Source organism: Pteropus medius, unplaced genomic scaffold, assembly GCF_902729225.1.
Source record: "Pteropus medius unplaced genomic scaffold, Ma_sr-lr_union100, whole genome shotgun sequence".
In the NCBI taxonomy this organism is placed as follows: Eukaryota; Metazoa; Chordata; class Mammalia; order Chiroptera; family Pteropodidae; genus Pteropus; species Pteropus medius.
This window is the reverse complement of record NW_024354875.1, coordinates 34,528,860-34,546,544: the sequence shown is the minus strand read 5'-3', so window position 1 is coordinate 34,546,544 and position 17,685 is coordinate 34,528,860. Positions and strand designations below refer to the sequence as shown.

General features: G+C 35.6%; 1 protein-coding gene across 2 annotated transcripts in view; it reads left to right on the top strand.

The window, feature by feature from the left end:
* The first annotated feature begins 516 nt into the window (after window positions 1-516).
* ATF2 (activating transcription factor 2) overlaps window positions 517-17,685 on the top strand; it is a 71,315-nt gene continuing 54,146 nt past the window's right edge. For both annotated transcript variants that reach the window (XM_039855885.1, XM_039855884.1), the window contains exons 1-3: window positions 517-707; window positions 10,549-10,650; window positions 17,254-17,328. Coding sequence is in view for 1 of the 2 variants with exons in the window: in XM_039855884.1 (XP_039711818.1) it covers window positions 17,297-17,328 (32 nt within the window). In the remaining variant the exon portion in view is untranslated. The remainder of the gene's footprint in view (window positions 708-10,548; window positions 10,651-17,253; window positions 17,329-17,685) is intronic.

The window sequence follows — 17,685 nt, the reverse complement described above, 5'->3', positions numbered from 1 at the left end:
AGGTGGGTTTAGGGGTGCACCTACGTTTTACCTTCTTCCTATCCGGGGCCAGGAAGTGACAGCAACGGAAATACCGAGTTCCCGAGACTGGGCTCGGGGGACTCATTCGCTCTCACTCCAACCATCCACAGCTTTTCCAGAGTTCACCTTTTCCTCCCAGCACATGGTCAAACCCGTCCCGCGACCTCAACACACACACTCCGGTTCCACTGCCCCACACCCAGCCCGCCTCCAGCTCGCTGCCAATCACAGTCTTCCGCAGGTCCAGACCCACCGAGACACCACTCTTTGGGCTCTCTGGTCCCGCCCCCTCCAGAACTGCTTCCCGCCCTTCGGGTTCTTTGTCCAATCATCAGCTCGTGAGTGTTCTTCGGATCCCACCCCATCCATCCCCGCCTTCCTGAAGAACTGCCTCCTCCTGAGGCCTGACGGAATCACCTGACCCAGAGGCGCTCGGTCTGAAAGAAGGGAAGAAGGGGCGTATGCGTCGAGGGGAGGGGCACGAAAGAAAGTGGAGGGGGGGAATGCCGGGAGTGGGGCGGGGAGAAGGGTTGTCAATCCGATCTCGCGAGAGAGGACGGAAGCCTGTGGGAACCCGTGGCCTTTAAAGTGCCGTTCAGCCCTTTCCTCCAGGGGTAGTTTGTAAACATCGCTGAGTTTAGGCCTCCCTGGCGACCGAAAGAAGCATGAATTAGTGACCTGGAAAGGTGAGTAGTGATGGGGAGAGGACCGCAGGACCAGAGACTAGGGATACGGAGAAAGAAGGCACTAACATGGCGACGTTGCTCACCATAGTCCCCACCCCCCGCTTCCCATCACCTCGGCCGCTCCTGCCTCGGTTCCTAGCCCTCGAGGAGACTGTGGCTATGCTGCTCCCTCAGGGGCCGCGCGGCGTCTGCTTTAGGAGCCCGACCGGCGGGGCTGAACCGTTAGGTAACTGGTGTTCGTTGTTCCGGCCCCTCCTCGCTCGCACGCTTTCCTAACGAAGAGGAAAAATGGAATAACGGCTCCTCTTAGACCCCTCCCCCCGATTTATCTTCTCTGGTCAGTTCAGAGGTCTCTGGCCCCACGTCGGATCCGCTCGGGGCTCAGGGAGACTCCTTCAGTTCTTGGATTGAGCAGGAAGAGGGTTGTTTCTGGTCTCCCCACCCAGACTCAGTGGTTGGGGACTGTGTGATGTGATGGCGGGGAGGAGGATAGGGAGGCGCGGCTGAAAATAGGGTCAGGGTCTCTGGCTGCGGTGAAGTATGGTAGAATAAATGGTATGGAGAACCTGTCTTTTCTGCACCCGCAACCCCCTACTTTTTCCCGCTGGGGCGGGGCTGAGGTGGGTGCAGATTGACTCGTGTATTTTCCCCCGTATTTTACCTTCCTGGATATATTGCAGAGCTTCTGTTGGGAAATAACCTGTGCTTTTCATTGATGCCCTAGGGACCAGAGCCGAGTATGTGCGTGTGTGTTCGTTGATTCTGTGTTCTCATTGAACTGACGCTGGAAGGAGGAGAGGGTGGAGGAGCTGGGACTATTTTTGTGCCCTTAGGTAGTGTAAAATTGTCTTTGCTTAATGGGGAGTCTTAAAACTGGTGAGGCCAAGAGCAAAACTGCAGTGAACATCGTGTTCAAGTAAAGGGATTTCTCCTGATGAACCTTAGGCCTATTGATTAATCCCTAAATTATGATGCGAATGCTGCAATTTCTTAAGAATTTTAAATTGTGGGACCAGTAACAATACATAAGTTAATATATTTGAAATCAGAACAAAAACTGTTACTCTGAGAACACTTTTTGTCCTATTTGAAGAAATTCATAACCACTAGCATTGTCAGTAATAACCTGTCTAGGCATAATCTTTAACCATGTATCCTTGGTCTATTGTATCAAAGCTATGAAGGTGAGAAGCTTGTTAAAAAGGCAGCCCTACACAGTTAAGTGCCCTGAAAGACACAGTAGCAGTTCTATCTCCTAATTGAATTTTTTACACTGACTTGAATCCACTGTAAATACTCTTTTCAAAATTACAGGAACACTGATGTAAAGTATGTTTAAAAAAATAGAGACACCCTTCTAAAGGTCAAGAAACAGAATTAAGGAAGTTCATAGATCTTTAAAGCCATCAATAATTGAGTAACAATTAAGAATCCTAGAGTTTGTAAAGTATAAGAATCTTCCATATTTGAGAAGATGCTGCTGCCCTTAAGCTTTTAATTATTTAAAATACAGTATTGTGGTAATTTAGAATTTTAGGTGGTTGTATTTTAATTGTCAGTAAGGAAGTAGCTTTCAGGGACTTTTGTGTGTGTGTTTTTAAGGTTCATAATGCCTTCTGTAGATCTGATTGCATTTCCTAGAAGTTCTTTTTAAAATACTTATTAGAATGTTTATTTCATATTTGGGGCACTGTATTGTAACCTATTAAATATATATTCCAGAAATTCTTGTGTTTACTTTTTTAATTGGAGTATTTATTTCATATTTTTAAACTAAAGTAACAGTAGAAATGGTTATTATGGTAGCTCTTTAACAAATAATTTGTGGGGATGCTTTTTATTGGTATTCAAGATTTGGAAGCTATATGAATATCAAAAAATTATATGCTGTGCATCAAACATCTGCTACCCATAGCTAGCATTGCCTCTCAAGAAATCATCTACATTTTTTCTACCTAACTTTTTATATTTTGGAAAAGTTGAGTTTTAATGATTTAGATGTTCTCTGCTGGTATATAAATTTGATAGTTCGCATTTAATCAAGTTTATGGACCTTATTATCTGTGTCAGTCTGGGCAAATGAAACCTCTCGTTTAAAACCCAATGAATAACAATAATTGTATATTTAACTGATCCTTATAGAAATCAATACTAAATAGTACTCGTGATACTATTTTCTGTAATTAAAATGTACTGCAAAAAACCAACAAATATGCATTGTTATAATCAGTAGTTAGTTTAACTTAGTATTTCTGTTTTTATCCTATACTTAAACCTATAAGAACACAGCTAAAATGCTGCATGTTCTCAATGTAGTTTTTAACGATGAGATAATAATATTTACCTATTTCTACCTAGGGGAAAACCCCATAAAACATATTTTTGTTCTGTTTCTTAAGCTCAAGGTTTAAAAGTTAGAATAAGGTATAGTTTCATAGAAATTTAAGCAAGTTTGTGGATCTTTAAAGATTGTTTTGGATTATTTTACATATATTGTAAATATTTATTACAAAATTATATAATTATGGATACATATATATTATTATATACTATTTTCATTTATTCTTTTAACAACTTTGACACTGGTTTATTCATTTACATTTTTAAGTACATGTAGTGTTGCCTTTTTTTCTTCGTATTTTGGCAGTGGTAGTAAAGTAATTAAAAACTTTTTTTGCAATAAGAAATGATGTAAATAAACAGTGCTTTAGGGGGAAGGCCTGTTCACTCAGATGTGTATTCTGTATCTTAAAGATAGTGGCTCTCAACCATTTTTTCTGTCTTAACACCTAAGGAATAGAAAATAATCCCAGCAATAGTTGTAGTTTATTACCACAGAGATTCTCAAGATTAGAGGGGAAAGACAGGGTGGGAATGTTTATAATTAGCAAAAGCCATTTGGCAAAGTATCAAGTGTATTTTGGTTATTTTGGTAGTATATAATTACCTTCATCTATAATTAAATGTATAAATATGTTCCCTAAATGTTCTTTAGTTTGCCTAATTGATTCTCAGCCTTTGTTATTTCAGTTTTATAGCCTCGTTTTTCTAATTCTTCTGTTGGGGCAAGTGTGTTTTATTTATTGAACACTTGTTAGAATAGTGTTAATAGAAATCAAATCCAATTTTGCCCTACTAACAAATAATTGTTTTCATTATTTCTGTTGCCTTCTAATTTATGTATATACATTATAGTTTTTACAGAGTAGTAATGAATTATATCATAGTTATCTTTTGTTTATTTTACTTTTATAGCATTAGCATTTTTGTAACACCTTTGTAGTATTTAATAGTTACATGATGTTTACAAATGACTATTAAAATTTCCTCAATTTTAAATGCCCAACAGGAAAATAATTGTCTTCAGTTTCTGCCTATTTTAACACTGAATTTAGCACTGTTAAATAGGTAAATATTATTATCTCATTGTTAATTTAGCAGTGTTTTTTCTTATTACGAATTGTTTCCATAGGATACTAATTTCATATGAGATTACTAGGTCAAAGGATGTAAATGTTTCTACAGTTGCCAAATTTTTGCTTCCCCAAACAGTTGAGCAAGTTTACACCATCATTAGAATATGAATGCATTCACTTCGTCAAAATTTCACCATCTTTGGAGTTGCGCTTGTTAATAGTGTAGAATTACTTAATTAGGAATTATTAATGAAAATTAATTGCCTTCTTTAGCAGTTTTATTTAGTAGATCTTATTGATGTGTAGTTATTTGTCTACCGGTGATCTATATGCTGAAACAGATACTATATATTTCATATTTTCTGTCATTTTATTGACTTTGTCTTAAAGATTACTGACGTTTCTGAGTCTAATAACAATAATCCTTAAATTTTATGCAGTTTTACATAGTTTACATGTTGGATATCTTATGCTAGTTTGTTTTAATATAAGAGCTGCTATCTGAACTATAGACTTACGAATATTAAAATTCATAATATTTCCATATAGGTAACACTTGAAATAAAGAATGTGCATATTATAGCCAAAATGACTGAGTTATTGTTTTCTCAGTGTTGTTTTCTGGCATATAGTAATTATATAATCAATGTTTTAAGGTAGTTATTAGGAGTCAGATTGTTATGGGTCTACCATTTAATATCTGTGTCACCTTGAGCAAATAATATAACTTCTCTGTGCCTCAGTTTCCTTATCTTTAATAATAATTAAGTCCTAGCTTGTGATAATTCAAGTAATTAATGTATCTGCAATGTTTAAAACACTGTCAGGAACTTAATAAATACTGAGTATATGATGTAGTGATTATTATTGTTAAAGTTCATTCAGAAATAATGATCTCTCATAGCCCTTCCAGGCATATGTGTGGTGTGGCTTGAAGGTAGTACATCAACCATCTGCTTGGTAGCTTTGGCAATATAATAACTTGTAATTTGTGGTAGAACTTACTACCTACCTTAGAATTTTCATAAATCCATGTGAGAAAATATCTCATGTTTTTTGTTTCATATACACCTCTTCTCCCCAAGTCAGACTTTGTCTATATAAAGATAATGCAATATAGCATATCCATATTTTGAGATGATAGAATTGTAATATGAATTCCATAAAATCCAATTATTTTCTTTCATTCCACCAATCCCACTTATAAACATTTCAGTGAGAACTTTCATTTCTTCCTAAATCACCACATTTCTATTGTTTGTTCTCTTCAATTCTTTACTAATTATTCAGGTAATATAACTACAACATTGGTTCTTAGCCAGTGTCAGGAGTCACTGGTGTCTTTTATCATTTGTAAGGAAGGTTTTTAATAATTGTTGAAATATAGGTGTTGCAATGAGGGTTTTTCCCACAATAATATCTCTTTCTACTTGAATTTTGACACACACACACACACACACAGAGAGAGAGAGAGAGAGAGAGAGAGAGAGAAAGAGAGAAAGAGAAAGAGGGAGAGGGAGAGGGAGGTGAGCTTACTAGAGAGAGAGAGAGGGAGGTGAGCTTACTAGTGTTGTAAAGGGAATTGTACATAATCCATACCTATCTTATTTGTGCCCTCTTCCTAATGAGAAATTATTTATGCGACAAAGACTGTGAATTACTTACTATACTACTTGGAGAGCTCTGAGTGTCTATTTTCTTTTTACTTTTACAAAAGATAAATTTTTAGTAAGAAAAAAAGCAGTGATCGATAAGTATGTTTTATACATCCACCTTGAGCAAAAATAATGAACATTATTTCATGTAACAGATACGATTACCAAATCTAAAATTACATTACTAGTAAAAACTTGCATTAGCACTGTTTATATTTATAAACATTAACCTGCAGTTTCTTTGTATTTATATATTTCTAATGTTCTGTTGTAATTTTAAACTATAAAGCAAGTTACCTTATATACCTAAGGATTAGAGGTCTGGGAATAATTAAGGCTCACTTAAAAAAAAAAGAAGTTTAACTTAAAAATTGGACTACTGATATTTTCATTAAATCATATTTTGAGATATTGGTCTGCTATCACTGTTCTCATACTAATAGTGTACTTACTTTCATGAATACAGTATTGAGTAAAGTCTGTGATGCTCTTATGTGTCCCATCAACTTTGAGGAATTTCATCAAAACTTTAGTATACCTGTGGGAGTTATGATATATGTGAAGAACATCTGTCATGTCTGCTTCAGTAGGAAAAATTAACTGTTTTCCTCATTAAATTTGGACTTATTTTTTTCCCATATCTGAGAAATTTGATTTCCTTACATTGATGAACTAAACATTATGTACTAAATAACCTTATGGGATAACATCAAATTTATGGGGTAACGATTAATGTAAAAATTTTCTGAGAGTTAACACATGTAGTTTTCAGTTTCTGGCTTTAAAATAAAGAAGATGGTAAGATTAGGATTAATTAAGCACTAGGATACATTTAAAGTAAAAATACAGTAAAACTTCTAATAAACTTAATAGATATTGTATGAATACTATGCACTATAAAATATATTTTACATATATTATTTTAATTTATTCTTTTTGACAACCCTGAAATTGGTATATTGTTTCTTACTGGAGAGGATTGTAGTGAAAGCATACCATTTAAAATTTTTGTAATATTAAAACTTAGATACTTTAACCTTGAAAAGAAAATGAAGTAGAATCAACTGATAGCTATTGGTTTTCAAACTCTTAGGTTTAAATTTGTTATTATGCCCATTTTGCTGTTCCCAAGGTGAGCCCTAGGATCAATTCTTGCATTTTGTGGTGCTTGAATGGGATATAAGAAGGAAATTATTGCACAGAGAAAGCTGTCTATAAAGTGCTGCTGGTCTTAAAGCTTTGGGACACAGCTTGTCCTTCTGGATACTTTAACATTTTTGCTCACTCTATTAATTATCTAATTCTGCATCACAAATTACCACATACTTTACATCTTATAACAACACAGATTTATTTCACAGTTTTTGTAGATCAGAAGTCCACATGGCATAGCCGGGTCCTCTGCTTAGGGTCTTGCAAAGCCAACATCAGTATGTTGGCAGAGCTGCATTTCTTCTTTGGAGTCTTTGGGGAAGAATCCACTTCTAGTTCATTCGAATTGTGGCTGAATGCAGTTGTAGGACTGAGGTCCCTCTTTTCTTGCTGATTGCCAGCCAGGGCTGGCCTTTGCTCCTAGAAGCTGAAATGCTTTCCGTGCTGCCCTCCTACAGTAATGAATGGAAGACCAAATCTCTCCCATGCTTCTAATCTCTATGACTGGTACCGCTGCTGAATCTGCTCTCCAGAGGGAGAAAGTTCTCTGCTCCTGTAATTGAGTCTAGGCCCCCATGGATAACCCAAGATAATCTTCCTATTTTAGGATTCATAATCTTTTTACATCTGTAAAGTCCATTTTGCCATGTAACATAACCTATTCACAGGTTTCAGGATACAGTGTGGACATCTTTGCGGGACCATTCTGCCTACCATACTCATACGCGCCTGAAACAAAATTTGATAAACCATGTACCCTTACACATTTTTAAGTTGATTCATAAAATTTTCATCATAAGTTTAAATAGTAGAAAAAAATGTAATTTCTAGAGTTTGTAGATATTGACACCACTCTTTTATAAGTACCTTATGTCCATGGTGATTTGATCCTGTCATTGGTCTTAAAAAAAAAAAAAACTTGAATTAATTCATCTTTAACAGAAACTATCATTGTCCTTTTTCTTATTTTTATTTAATTTCTACTTTAACATAATTTTATCTGAATCCAATGTATTTTGATGTTTTTAAGTATTTTATTGATCACCTTATCTTCTCTGCAATGAGTATGAATTAAACTTTTCTAAGTTTCTTACTGCTTCCTCTTTGCTTTGTTCTCATGGAACTCTCTCATGATAGTGCATTTTTGGACAATATTTTGAGAATGGAAGAGACAGTCATTAAATGAAAGTTTTTATTTTTCCTTTCATTACACTGAATTCTGAATTCAGAACATTCCTAATCAAAGGGCAAAAAACACATCATTCTTAAAGCCATGCTTTGCTTTAACAGAAATCTGAGACAGGGAAAGACGCAAGTCTGAGGTTTAATGGTACCATCATTAATGGAGGCTTTAAGACACTCCTTTAAATAATTATCTTGTTCCACTGAGGTTTTTACAACCTGGGGCAATGCATTGTAATAAGATTTGCTCAGAGAGAGGTTTCTTTTGAAATGTGGAAGAATAAGGACTTAAGGAACATAGGCAGGCAGATCATTTTTAGGAAGGCAAAGACAGGGAAGTTGAAGATATGGAAATTGATTTTTTAAAAACTTGACCTGTTCAGACGTTGTTTGGAAAGTCTTAGTTACCTTCAGTAATACATGCACCTGTTTGAAAAGACTCCCCCGCGCCTTTTACCTAGTGCCTGTCCTCCCACGAGGCCAGAAGCCAACTTCTCTCGACTACCCAGGATTCCCCTTGAGTATGTTAGACTTCTGACTCCATGTCCAAGGGAATTAATTCCTTTCTCACACCAACGTCTACCTTTTTGGCCCCATTTCCTAGCAAAATATCTACTTCTTTCCAGAATACTTGCCCTTAGCAGTGTTTACTCCCTTCAACAGAGATCCTGCTCTTTACCCACAAGTTAATTATATCCAAATATAAGAAATACAAAAACAGCTGGGGTAGAGCCATTTGTCTGTCCTTAGAATTTCTGCTTCGTTTATCGTTTCCACTCTACATATGTATGGCTGAATATTCTGTTTGGTTCCCTTTCCCTTTAAGGAACTGTCTGTATATAAAACAGTTTTGTTGCTAGTTTTGAAATGAGACTCTTCCTAGCTTCTGGTATTCACATCAAAATTTTAAACTTATAAAGGCTGTTTCAGCCAACCTTATTCAAGGTAAAGTGCAACCCTTCTTTCCAACAGTCTGTGCAGTAGGGAAATCTCCAAAGTTCATACGTGGCCTTAATGGGAGCTCAGTCCTCAGATAATCATAGAGGAAACTCTTCTTTCCCTTTTACATCTTACTTCTGGGTCCACTGTCTTTTCCTAATGCATTTGGTAACTAAGCTTTCTTCCAGGATCTTTCCCACTCTCACCTTGGGCACTTCCATTACTTACATAATAGTTCCATGTAATTATTTCTTTGTTTTGTAGACTGCTTAGATGAAGTTATCCTCCCAAACTATGACCATTTAGGTTGTTTCTTTTCTCTTGTATTGTTATTCTGGTCTTCAGATTGGACCCTTCTATCACCTACAGATTGGCCTTGAATATTTAGAGTAGACCTTATGAACATAGATCTTGCTTCTTGGCCACTTGGCAGGACTTTCTGCTTCTCAGATCTCCCTTCAGTAAGTCTACTAAGAGATGCTAAGGCAGCTCTACCAGGTATCCAATGTAAGATGTTACATTTTAGAATGAGGTGAATATGATGACAGAAACAACTAATTGTCTACCAATATGTATTCTCTCCTTTTTCCTTTTTGTATATGCTCTGATTTGTAGCAAAATAAAGAATATATTTATATATATGGCAAAATAAAGAATATATTTCCCAGCTTTTTCTTGCTAGCTGTAGCCGTGTGATTTAAGTTGTGGTCAATGGAAAGTTTCCTGTGGGATTTCTGAAAAGTTTCCCTAAAGGGAGGCTGTTTAAGTCATCTCCCCATTCTCCTTCCTGCTGTCTGATCAGCAGATGTAATGGCTAGATCTTGAGCAGTTGTTTTAAACCATGAAGGTGGTGCCACATGTAAAGGATGGCAAAACAATAAAATAGAAAGCCTGGGCTCCTAGTGATCGTGATTCTGGACTGCCTGTGTTTATATGAGAGAAATAAACATCTGATTTAAGCCATTGTTATTTTGAGTTTGCCGTCACTCACAGCTAAACTTAATCCTGATTCACATATAAAAAAAAGTCAAGCTGTTTCTAAAGAAGCATATAAACTGGGTTCCATGGATGTTATGGTGCGGTACTGACACAAGAATCATTTAAGAATTTTGATGCTCAGGTTCAGCACTGCTATTTTATCTATCATCTATGACTACCTCTTTCTTCTATTATAGTAAAAAGTCTTATTTTTCTCCTTTCATCAAGATTCCATTGCTGTACTTTCATCCTTGAAACTGTTAAATCTCTGATAGGTGGCAGTGTGCCAGAAGTTATGGGAGGCCACAGGGTAAACATCTTCCTGAAGTATTGAAGACTTTGGAGGGAACCTTAATTTTTTAACAAAAAATAATAGCATGGAAGACAAAATTCACATAGATTTTAAAATATGAAATAAACATTTTTAAAAGACTGTAGTGGAGTTGAACTGCATGAAGCTATTTCTTTAGATCTCACAGAGTAATGAGCTCACTCTTTTCTGCCTCTCCTCTGCCATAGGGATACTTAAAAGGAAACCTGAGAAGCACAGCTTACTCGATTAGAGTTGAGGGATTCCTGGCAGCAGAGTGAATAAAAGCTCATGGCCCACCAGCTAGAAAGGTAAGAGTTTTTAAGCTTTTAATGTAAAAGTGGTCTTTTTTATTTTGCGATCGTCTCTCAAATATTTCTGAATTCAACAGGTATTTTCCAGACAATAGTCCTCAAATTGCTAGTGTTCTACCATACTGATAGTGTTTAGTAAAAAAAAAAAAAAAAAAAAATTCTGTGGTTCGGCAAATTTGAAAATGTCCTTTTGGAGCTACTATACAGAGCAGTGTATAATATAGTACACTGAAGACTTGCATTGAAGTGTTTAATTTTGTTTAAACCCAGAAGATCTTGAACTTATCTGACTAGAGAGCCTTCTGTTTGGCAAAGGGTTCCAAGATGAAAGTCCCAATTCTCCTAGAATTTTATAAGGATAGTAACAGGAGTTAATCCGTGAGGTATTTTCCATATTTCCAAAATATTTTGGATGAAAAGTGTTATATTACCCACTGTAAGTGGTAACTAACTAAAATCTCAAATTTATTTGGATTAAATGATACCAACTAAATTTACTACCATGATTATTTCATGCCGATCAGAAATATTAATAAGTTACATAGTGCTTCATACATACCTTTAAAACATCTGTGTGGCAGCCACCATGTGCTGATGTTAAAAGTTATAAAGTACAGTGGTTTCTGTTCTCAGGCCATTTAGAGCTTGGAGATATAGCTTCTAAAAAGGAAGGAAAATATTGATTTAATAAATGTGGCCTGTCATACCAAATGTTTCAAAACAGGGTGGTCTGGTGATAGACTCTGTCAGGTAGATCAAGATATACAAGCAGATTGGCCTGTGCTGTTGTACCTGAATCTGGAGGTTTAGATCAAAAGAGAAACTATGTGTAAATGTACAGTTACTCTTATCTTGACAAAAATTTGGAAAATAATTTAAATGTACATATATATTTGAAAAAGTGAACATTTTTAAGCAGGTATAAAAGGAAGATAGGAGGCAACACTTGATAATTTTTTCTTGCACACTACTGCTTATTTAATTTATATGTTCAGGTCTACTGATTTGGTTAGAAGCATTTTCCATAAAATGTAAATTCCATGAGGATAGGAACTCTGTCTGCGTCCTTGTACTCTGAGAAGTCTAGCACAATTCCTACCCTCTTGTACGTAACAAATATCTATTGATTGAATGACTAAATGAGAGATCTGAATTTCAGGGTTGGGAGATAGTGAATGGAAGGATGTCAGAGGTGAGTCGTGTTAACTAAGAAAAGGATGGATGAGTGGGAAGTGAGAGTATTCCAGGCTGAGAGAGAGAGCTGAGTAAAAGCCTGCACTAGAGGCAAGAGATCAAAAGGTAGCATAAGTCTGGAGAGGGAGGCAAGAGTCTTTCCATTCAAGGGTCTGGAAGCAATTAAAAATATGAGGCCTTATCCTAAGAGCATTTTTTTCATAAACTGTTCCTTTCCTCTCATTTCAGTTGGTACTACTTGTGTTCAGACCATCATTCTCTTTTCTGAATTCAGTAGTAGCTTGTACTAGTTTTCTTATGCAAGATGTCTCCTGCTCTCATTCATCCTCCCCACTACCATTAGTGATCTTACCAACATGCCCCTTTGATTATTAGTTTACCTACTTAAATTCTTTCCATTTTTTATGGCAGGGTTAGGGAAACCTTTTATTTAGAGGGCCAGACAGTACATATTTTAGGCTTTATGAGGGCCACACTGCCCCTAACCAATTAAAAATATGAAAAACTTTCTTAGCTCAACATTTTGGCATAGAGCCATCATTTATAACCTCAGAGTTGGGGTGAGGATGGAATCAAAACTCCTTTCCAGGGTGTAATAGACACTTCAAAATCTCCTCTCTGGTCTTACCTCTCTTCCTTCAACCTTCTATCCCACACTTCAGCCATCAGAGGTTCTTAGAGCTCCATAAGTGTACTATGCTTTCCTGTGCTTTTACATGCTGTCTCCTCTGCCTAAAACATTGTGCCTAACTGGCTGATGCCTCTTTCATAGAGAAAACTAAGCTCAGGCATTACTTCCTTCAGTAGCCTTCCCATTCTCTCTCTCTAGGGTTGGCTGGGTACTTGTCTTAGTTAGAAAATAGAAAATAAGTTAAATTGAGGTTTAAAAACCAAAAACAAATCCAGGAGCCTCATACAGAAGACTCTCGCATGACCCAGTCATAGACAGCATAGTCAGGTATCACGGAAACTACATTCCTTCATCTTGGCTTCATGGTTTCTCATCTTTGTTGTTTTTCTGTGCCTATCCTTTGCCTACTCCACTCTGGCCTTCATTAATTTCTTATCAGCATGAACATGACAATATAACCATCAGTCCTGAGTACAATTTTTGAATACCTGGCGCCTACCTCTGTTTGGCTGATTTTTTTTTTTTCTTTTCCTTTTTGCAGATTTCCTGAAGAGGTAATCTGATTGGCTTAACTTGGTCAGGTGTCTCCACTGGTTCACCTGAGCCGGGCATGTCAGGGTCATGGATGTATAGAGTTGCCTTTTACTGGCAGTGTGGCTCTCTAAGGGGGTATACAGATGCTGAAGAAAAATGACCGCTCCAGTGTACTCCTTACTCCTCTATGTTCCCATAGTGTCTGTGTATGTCTTTTTATGTATATCACTGAATTAATAATATTATTTTCACTTGTCTTCCTTACTAAGCTGATTTTGAGGGCAGGGACTTCTTATTCTAATGTGGTATTGGATACAAATTAGGGAATCAAATGTTTTTCAAATAAATTTCATTAAAAATCATTTGTATTAGACATATTTAGAAATGCTGTACCTTGTATTGAGCATTTAGTATTACCCTTATTTTAGAAATCTGCTTTGAAATATGCTTTAAACATAAGAGATTATAACATTTATAGTTCTGTAACCAACTAACTAGATCAGGTTCACATTTTAGAATCTAGAAATTACTGAAGTTACTCACCAGAAATTTATTTTTTCCTATTTTTTAAGATCTGTTTACCCACACTGTTTTCTATGAAGTGAATTAGTTTCCTTCTTACTTGTTTTTAATAGAAACATAAGAAAAACACGTATTTTTACTAACCAAATCATTTGAATGATAGAATTCAAAAGAGCCTGGGAATATTGATACCACAGTGTAAAGGATCACCTATCTCCCTTAACAGATTGAACCCACATTCCCTATATTAAAAAAAGGAAACCGTAAATAATTACGTAATAACACCTCTTAAGCCTTTATTCAGATATGGAAATTGTTCTAGTGTAGTATGATTTTGTTTGCTTTTAACCTTGCAGTACAGAACATAGTTTTCCTACTCTTCAACATCTCATAACATGAAAGTTATAAACCAGAAACAAGCGGAGAATTGTTAGAGAATCTCTATATTTTGTAATATTTTTCTCATATAACTACTGTTACAAACTATATACTAATTATATAAGATATATAGTGAATTATTATAGTGCATATTATTTACATAGAACTTAAACTCCTGTAAGGATTTTTTAATTTAAAATTAAAAAAATTTTTTTTTAGTTCAGAATCTTTTAAGAGTAAGTTGCCAGCAGGATATCCCATTATCTTCAAATACTTTGTTTTCTCCAGTAAGATGTTCTCCTACAAAACCACAATATAACCACGAAAATCAAGAAATTAACATTAATATATTATTACCATCTAATTTGCACATCACATTTATGTCTTGCCACTTATTCCAATCATGTCTTTATAGCAAGAAGATTCAGTCTAGAATCTCACATTAGAGTTAATTGTTATGTCTCATTGGTCTTTATCAGTCTGAAACAGTTCCTCAGCCATTCCATGATGACTTGAACTCTTTAGAGAATTATAGGCCAGTTAGTTTGAAGAGTTTACCTCAGTTTGTGTGTAATATTTCTTGATAATTAAGTTTAATATGTCCTCAGTATGGCTGTCATGGAAGTGATGATATGTCCTTTTCATTGCACCCTTTAGGGGGCATGTGATATTGATTTCCCTTGCTTCTAGGGTTGTTAACTTGGATCACTGGAGTAAGGTGATGTTTGCCAGGCTTTTGTACTATAAATTATTCTTTTGCCTTTAGTAATTAAAATGTATTTTATAGGGAGATACGTTGAGAGTATGTAAATATCCTGTCTTATCAAACTTTCAGTTTATTCTTTTATATCAGTAGGAATTAATGAAATCTTAATTTATTCACGATATGACCCATTACTATCATATATTTTGATTCTCAAATTATTCTAGATTTGGCCACTTTCTGGCCAAATCCATATGTAAGTCCTTCTTTACTTTCTGAGACAAGATATTCAAGGCCCATCTGTACTTTCCCTGCCCCAGCCCTGGAATCATCCAAATTTTCAAGGAGCCCAAGTTCCTTTTGGTGGAGATTGGTATTTAGACATCAAGATCTGGGTGCTAAGTGGGCTTCTAGCTATTGCGATATCAGTGTTCCAAAGCCCTCTCAGTGGACACAGCTAGAGAAACATAGAAATATATATGCATGTATATATGTACACATATATACATATCTTTATATCTATATATCTTTATATCTATACTGAAAGTCATGAGTTCACACCAATATCTCTAAACCTCATCTAATACAAAGGTTCGTTCTGTATAAATAATTACCTTCACTCATAATGTGAATTTGCCTTCACCCACCACATCCTTTATATTTACTTATTCATTTAATCCCTATGTGTGTATATAATTAATTATATGTTTTTACTAGATCCTTTCCTCCTCATTGAGCAGATGTCTTTTTGCTTGGGCCCTGATATCCTTTGCTAGACTAGTGCCAACCCTCTTCCTTACTTCATGTGGATAACTCCTCAACCTGCTTGGGCACTGACATCCCGCATCAGGCTATGTACCCCCTCCACATATTTTCCTCACCCAACTCAGACTCCCCTCTAGCACAAACCCCTTCCCCCACCCGTAGACACCTTTATCACCCTGTCCAGGCTCTGACACTCTGCACTGGACTGCCTTCAATGAAGATACCCTTATATATTTTTTGTTCTGGAGCTTGGCTTTTATATTAATTTTAAGTTATAAGAAATGGTTTGCCAGTTAATTTCTTCCATTTGCTTCTATTCATCTTTTCTTAAAGTGTTCTATACTATTTTCTTATTGGCATTTTTTATTATGTGTGATTTTAATAGGTCAGTGGAATAACTCTACAAGTCCCAAAAGAGTCTGTCTATACTATTTTTTTAAAGGTGGTTTATATAAACTTTCTGTCTAGTTGGTAGGTATAGAATAGCAAGGTATAATAGTTGGTATGCTTAGTAGAGCAAGGCATACCAGTTGGTAGGCACAATATAACAGTAGAAGGGTTCTTGTCCCATTTTTTACCTTAAGTAAGTCATTTCAGCTCTTATTATTACAAAAGGAATTGAAGTTAAATGACTGCATTCCTCTTTCTTCTGCTAGAATGAAAGTTTCTCAAGTGCAGGGGCTTTTTTCACCTTTGTATTTTGGCATTCATTTGGTGTTTAAATGTTTCTGGAACTTAACTAAGTTTAAATATTACTTTGGTTTTTAAAAGCAATATAAACTGCATTTTGTTATTAGTTTTAGAAGGTTTTTGTTAGGTAAAGTGAACTAAACTTATTTGACTTGTTCATATCTAATGGCTGTCTATTCATTCCTTAATATTTAATGAGTAAATGATATGAACAAGGCACTATTTTAGGTAGTTAACCTGAAGATAAATTCCTTGCCCTCATTGAGCCCACATTCTACTGGTAATGACAGAAGGATAACCTATATAGGTTATTCTAGTGTTCTTTTCCCTCTTAGCACAGACAGCATGGTAAAGTTGGATATAAATGAAGAAATGGAATCCTACCAGATACAAGTTTTGCCTAAGGCCAGGGAAAAACTTTCTTCGTCCCATCTCCCATAGCAGATCACTCTTGACTCTAGGACTCAGAACTGTGGCTATTTACACATTTCTCTACACGAATTATCCACTTTTTCTGACATTCTTGATACCATAATTTTATAAGCAAAATTATGAAAAATAAGATTTCTTTTCTCTGTACCATTGGCTTATTTGAATAAGTGTAAAAAGTTACTCTCATCACCACCAGATATGGTTTCAATGATTGTAAGATGAAATAGTATTAGCAGAATTTTAAAAATGGATCACTGACCTGGATAGTTTTAGTATATTGTACTTGTCCTTAAGATAATAGCTAAGTAAGTTATAAAGTTATGCTTATATAGACTAACTACATTATGAGACAAATAGGTTTTGATGAATTAGACTAAGAACCTGACCACCACCAACTACATTTTAAAAAATTTAAAAGCCTTCTGAATAGGTATTTTGAAATACTAGATCTCATCTTTTTCAGGCTTTTCACCCTCTCGCTGGTTGCTCTTCAACCACAGCCATAAAGGCTGAATTAAATGTTTCTTCCTCTTTTATCCTCTTTATGTGGAATTGGATATATTAATATATACCTTTGTTTAAGGCATTTACATCAGTGTTCATATTTCAGAAGGAGTACTCTGTTATAAAAGATTCTTAATGACTGGATTTCTAGATGACAGTAATGTTATTGAGTGTTTCTACTTTCTACAGTGTTTCAAGAAATGTTTCAAAACTATTATTACCAGTGGGAAACCACTTTGTTTTTCAGTATCCTTGCCATGAAAAAAAGGACGTGATAAGTTGCTCAACTTATGAAATTCAAGTTACGTGTGAATTCTGCCAGGTGTGTATGCAATATTTGGTATTAGCCATTTTAAATATTTTAGATTATAAAAGTTTTCAAAAGTTGTTTCTAAATAAATATTTTAGTGTTTTCTTAAGAAAATACTTATCTAGTATGTAGTTTAGCTGATACTCCTATTGTGTTTTTAAATTATCAAAGAGAGCATCAAAATATACTTAACTATGACAGACATAATAATACTAGTCCCATGAGATATTCTGTGAAAAGGGATTCAGATAGCAAATGGGTGTGGCAAAATGCCATATTCTCTGTGCTCCTCCAGTCATTGCACTTGAACATGTTAATGACTCTGAAAAGTCCTACCAAAAAAAATTACTCCAGCATTTCCCAAATTTT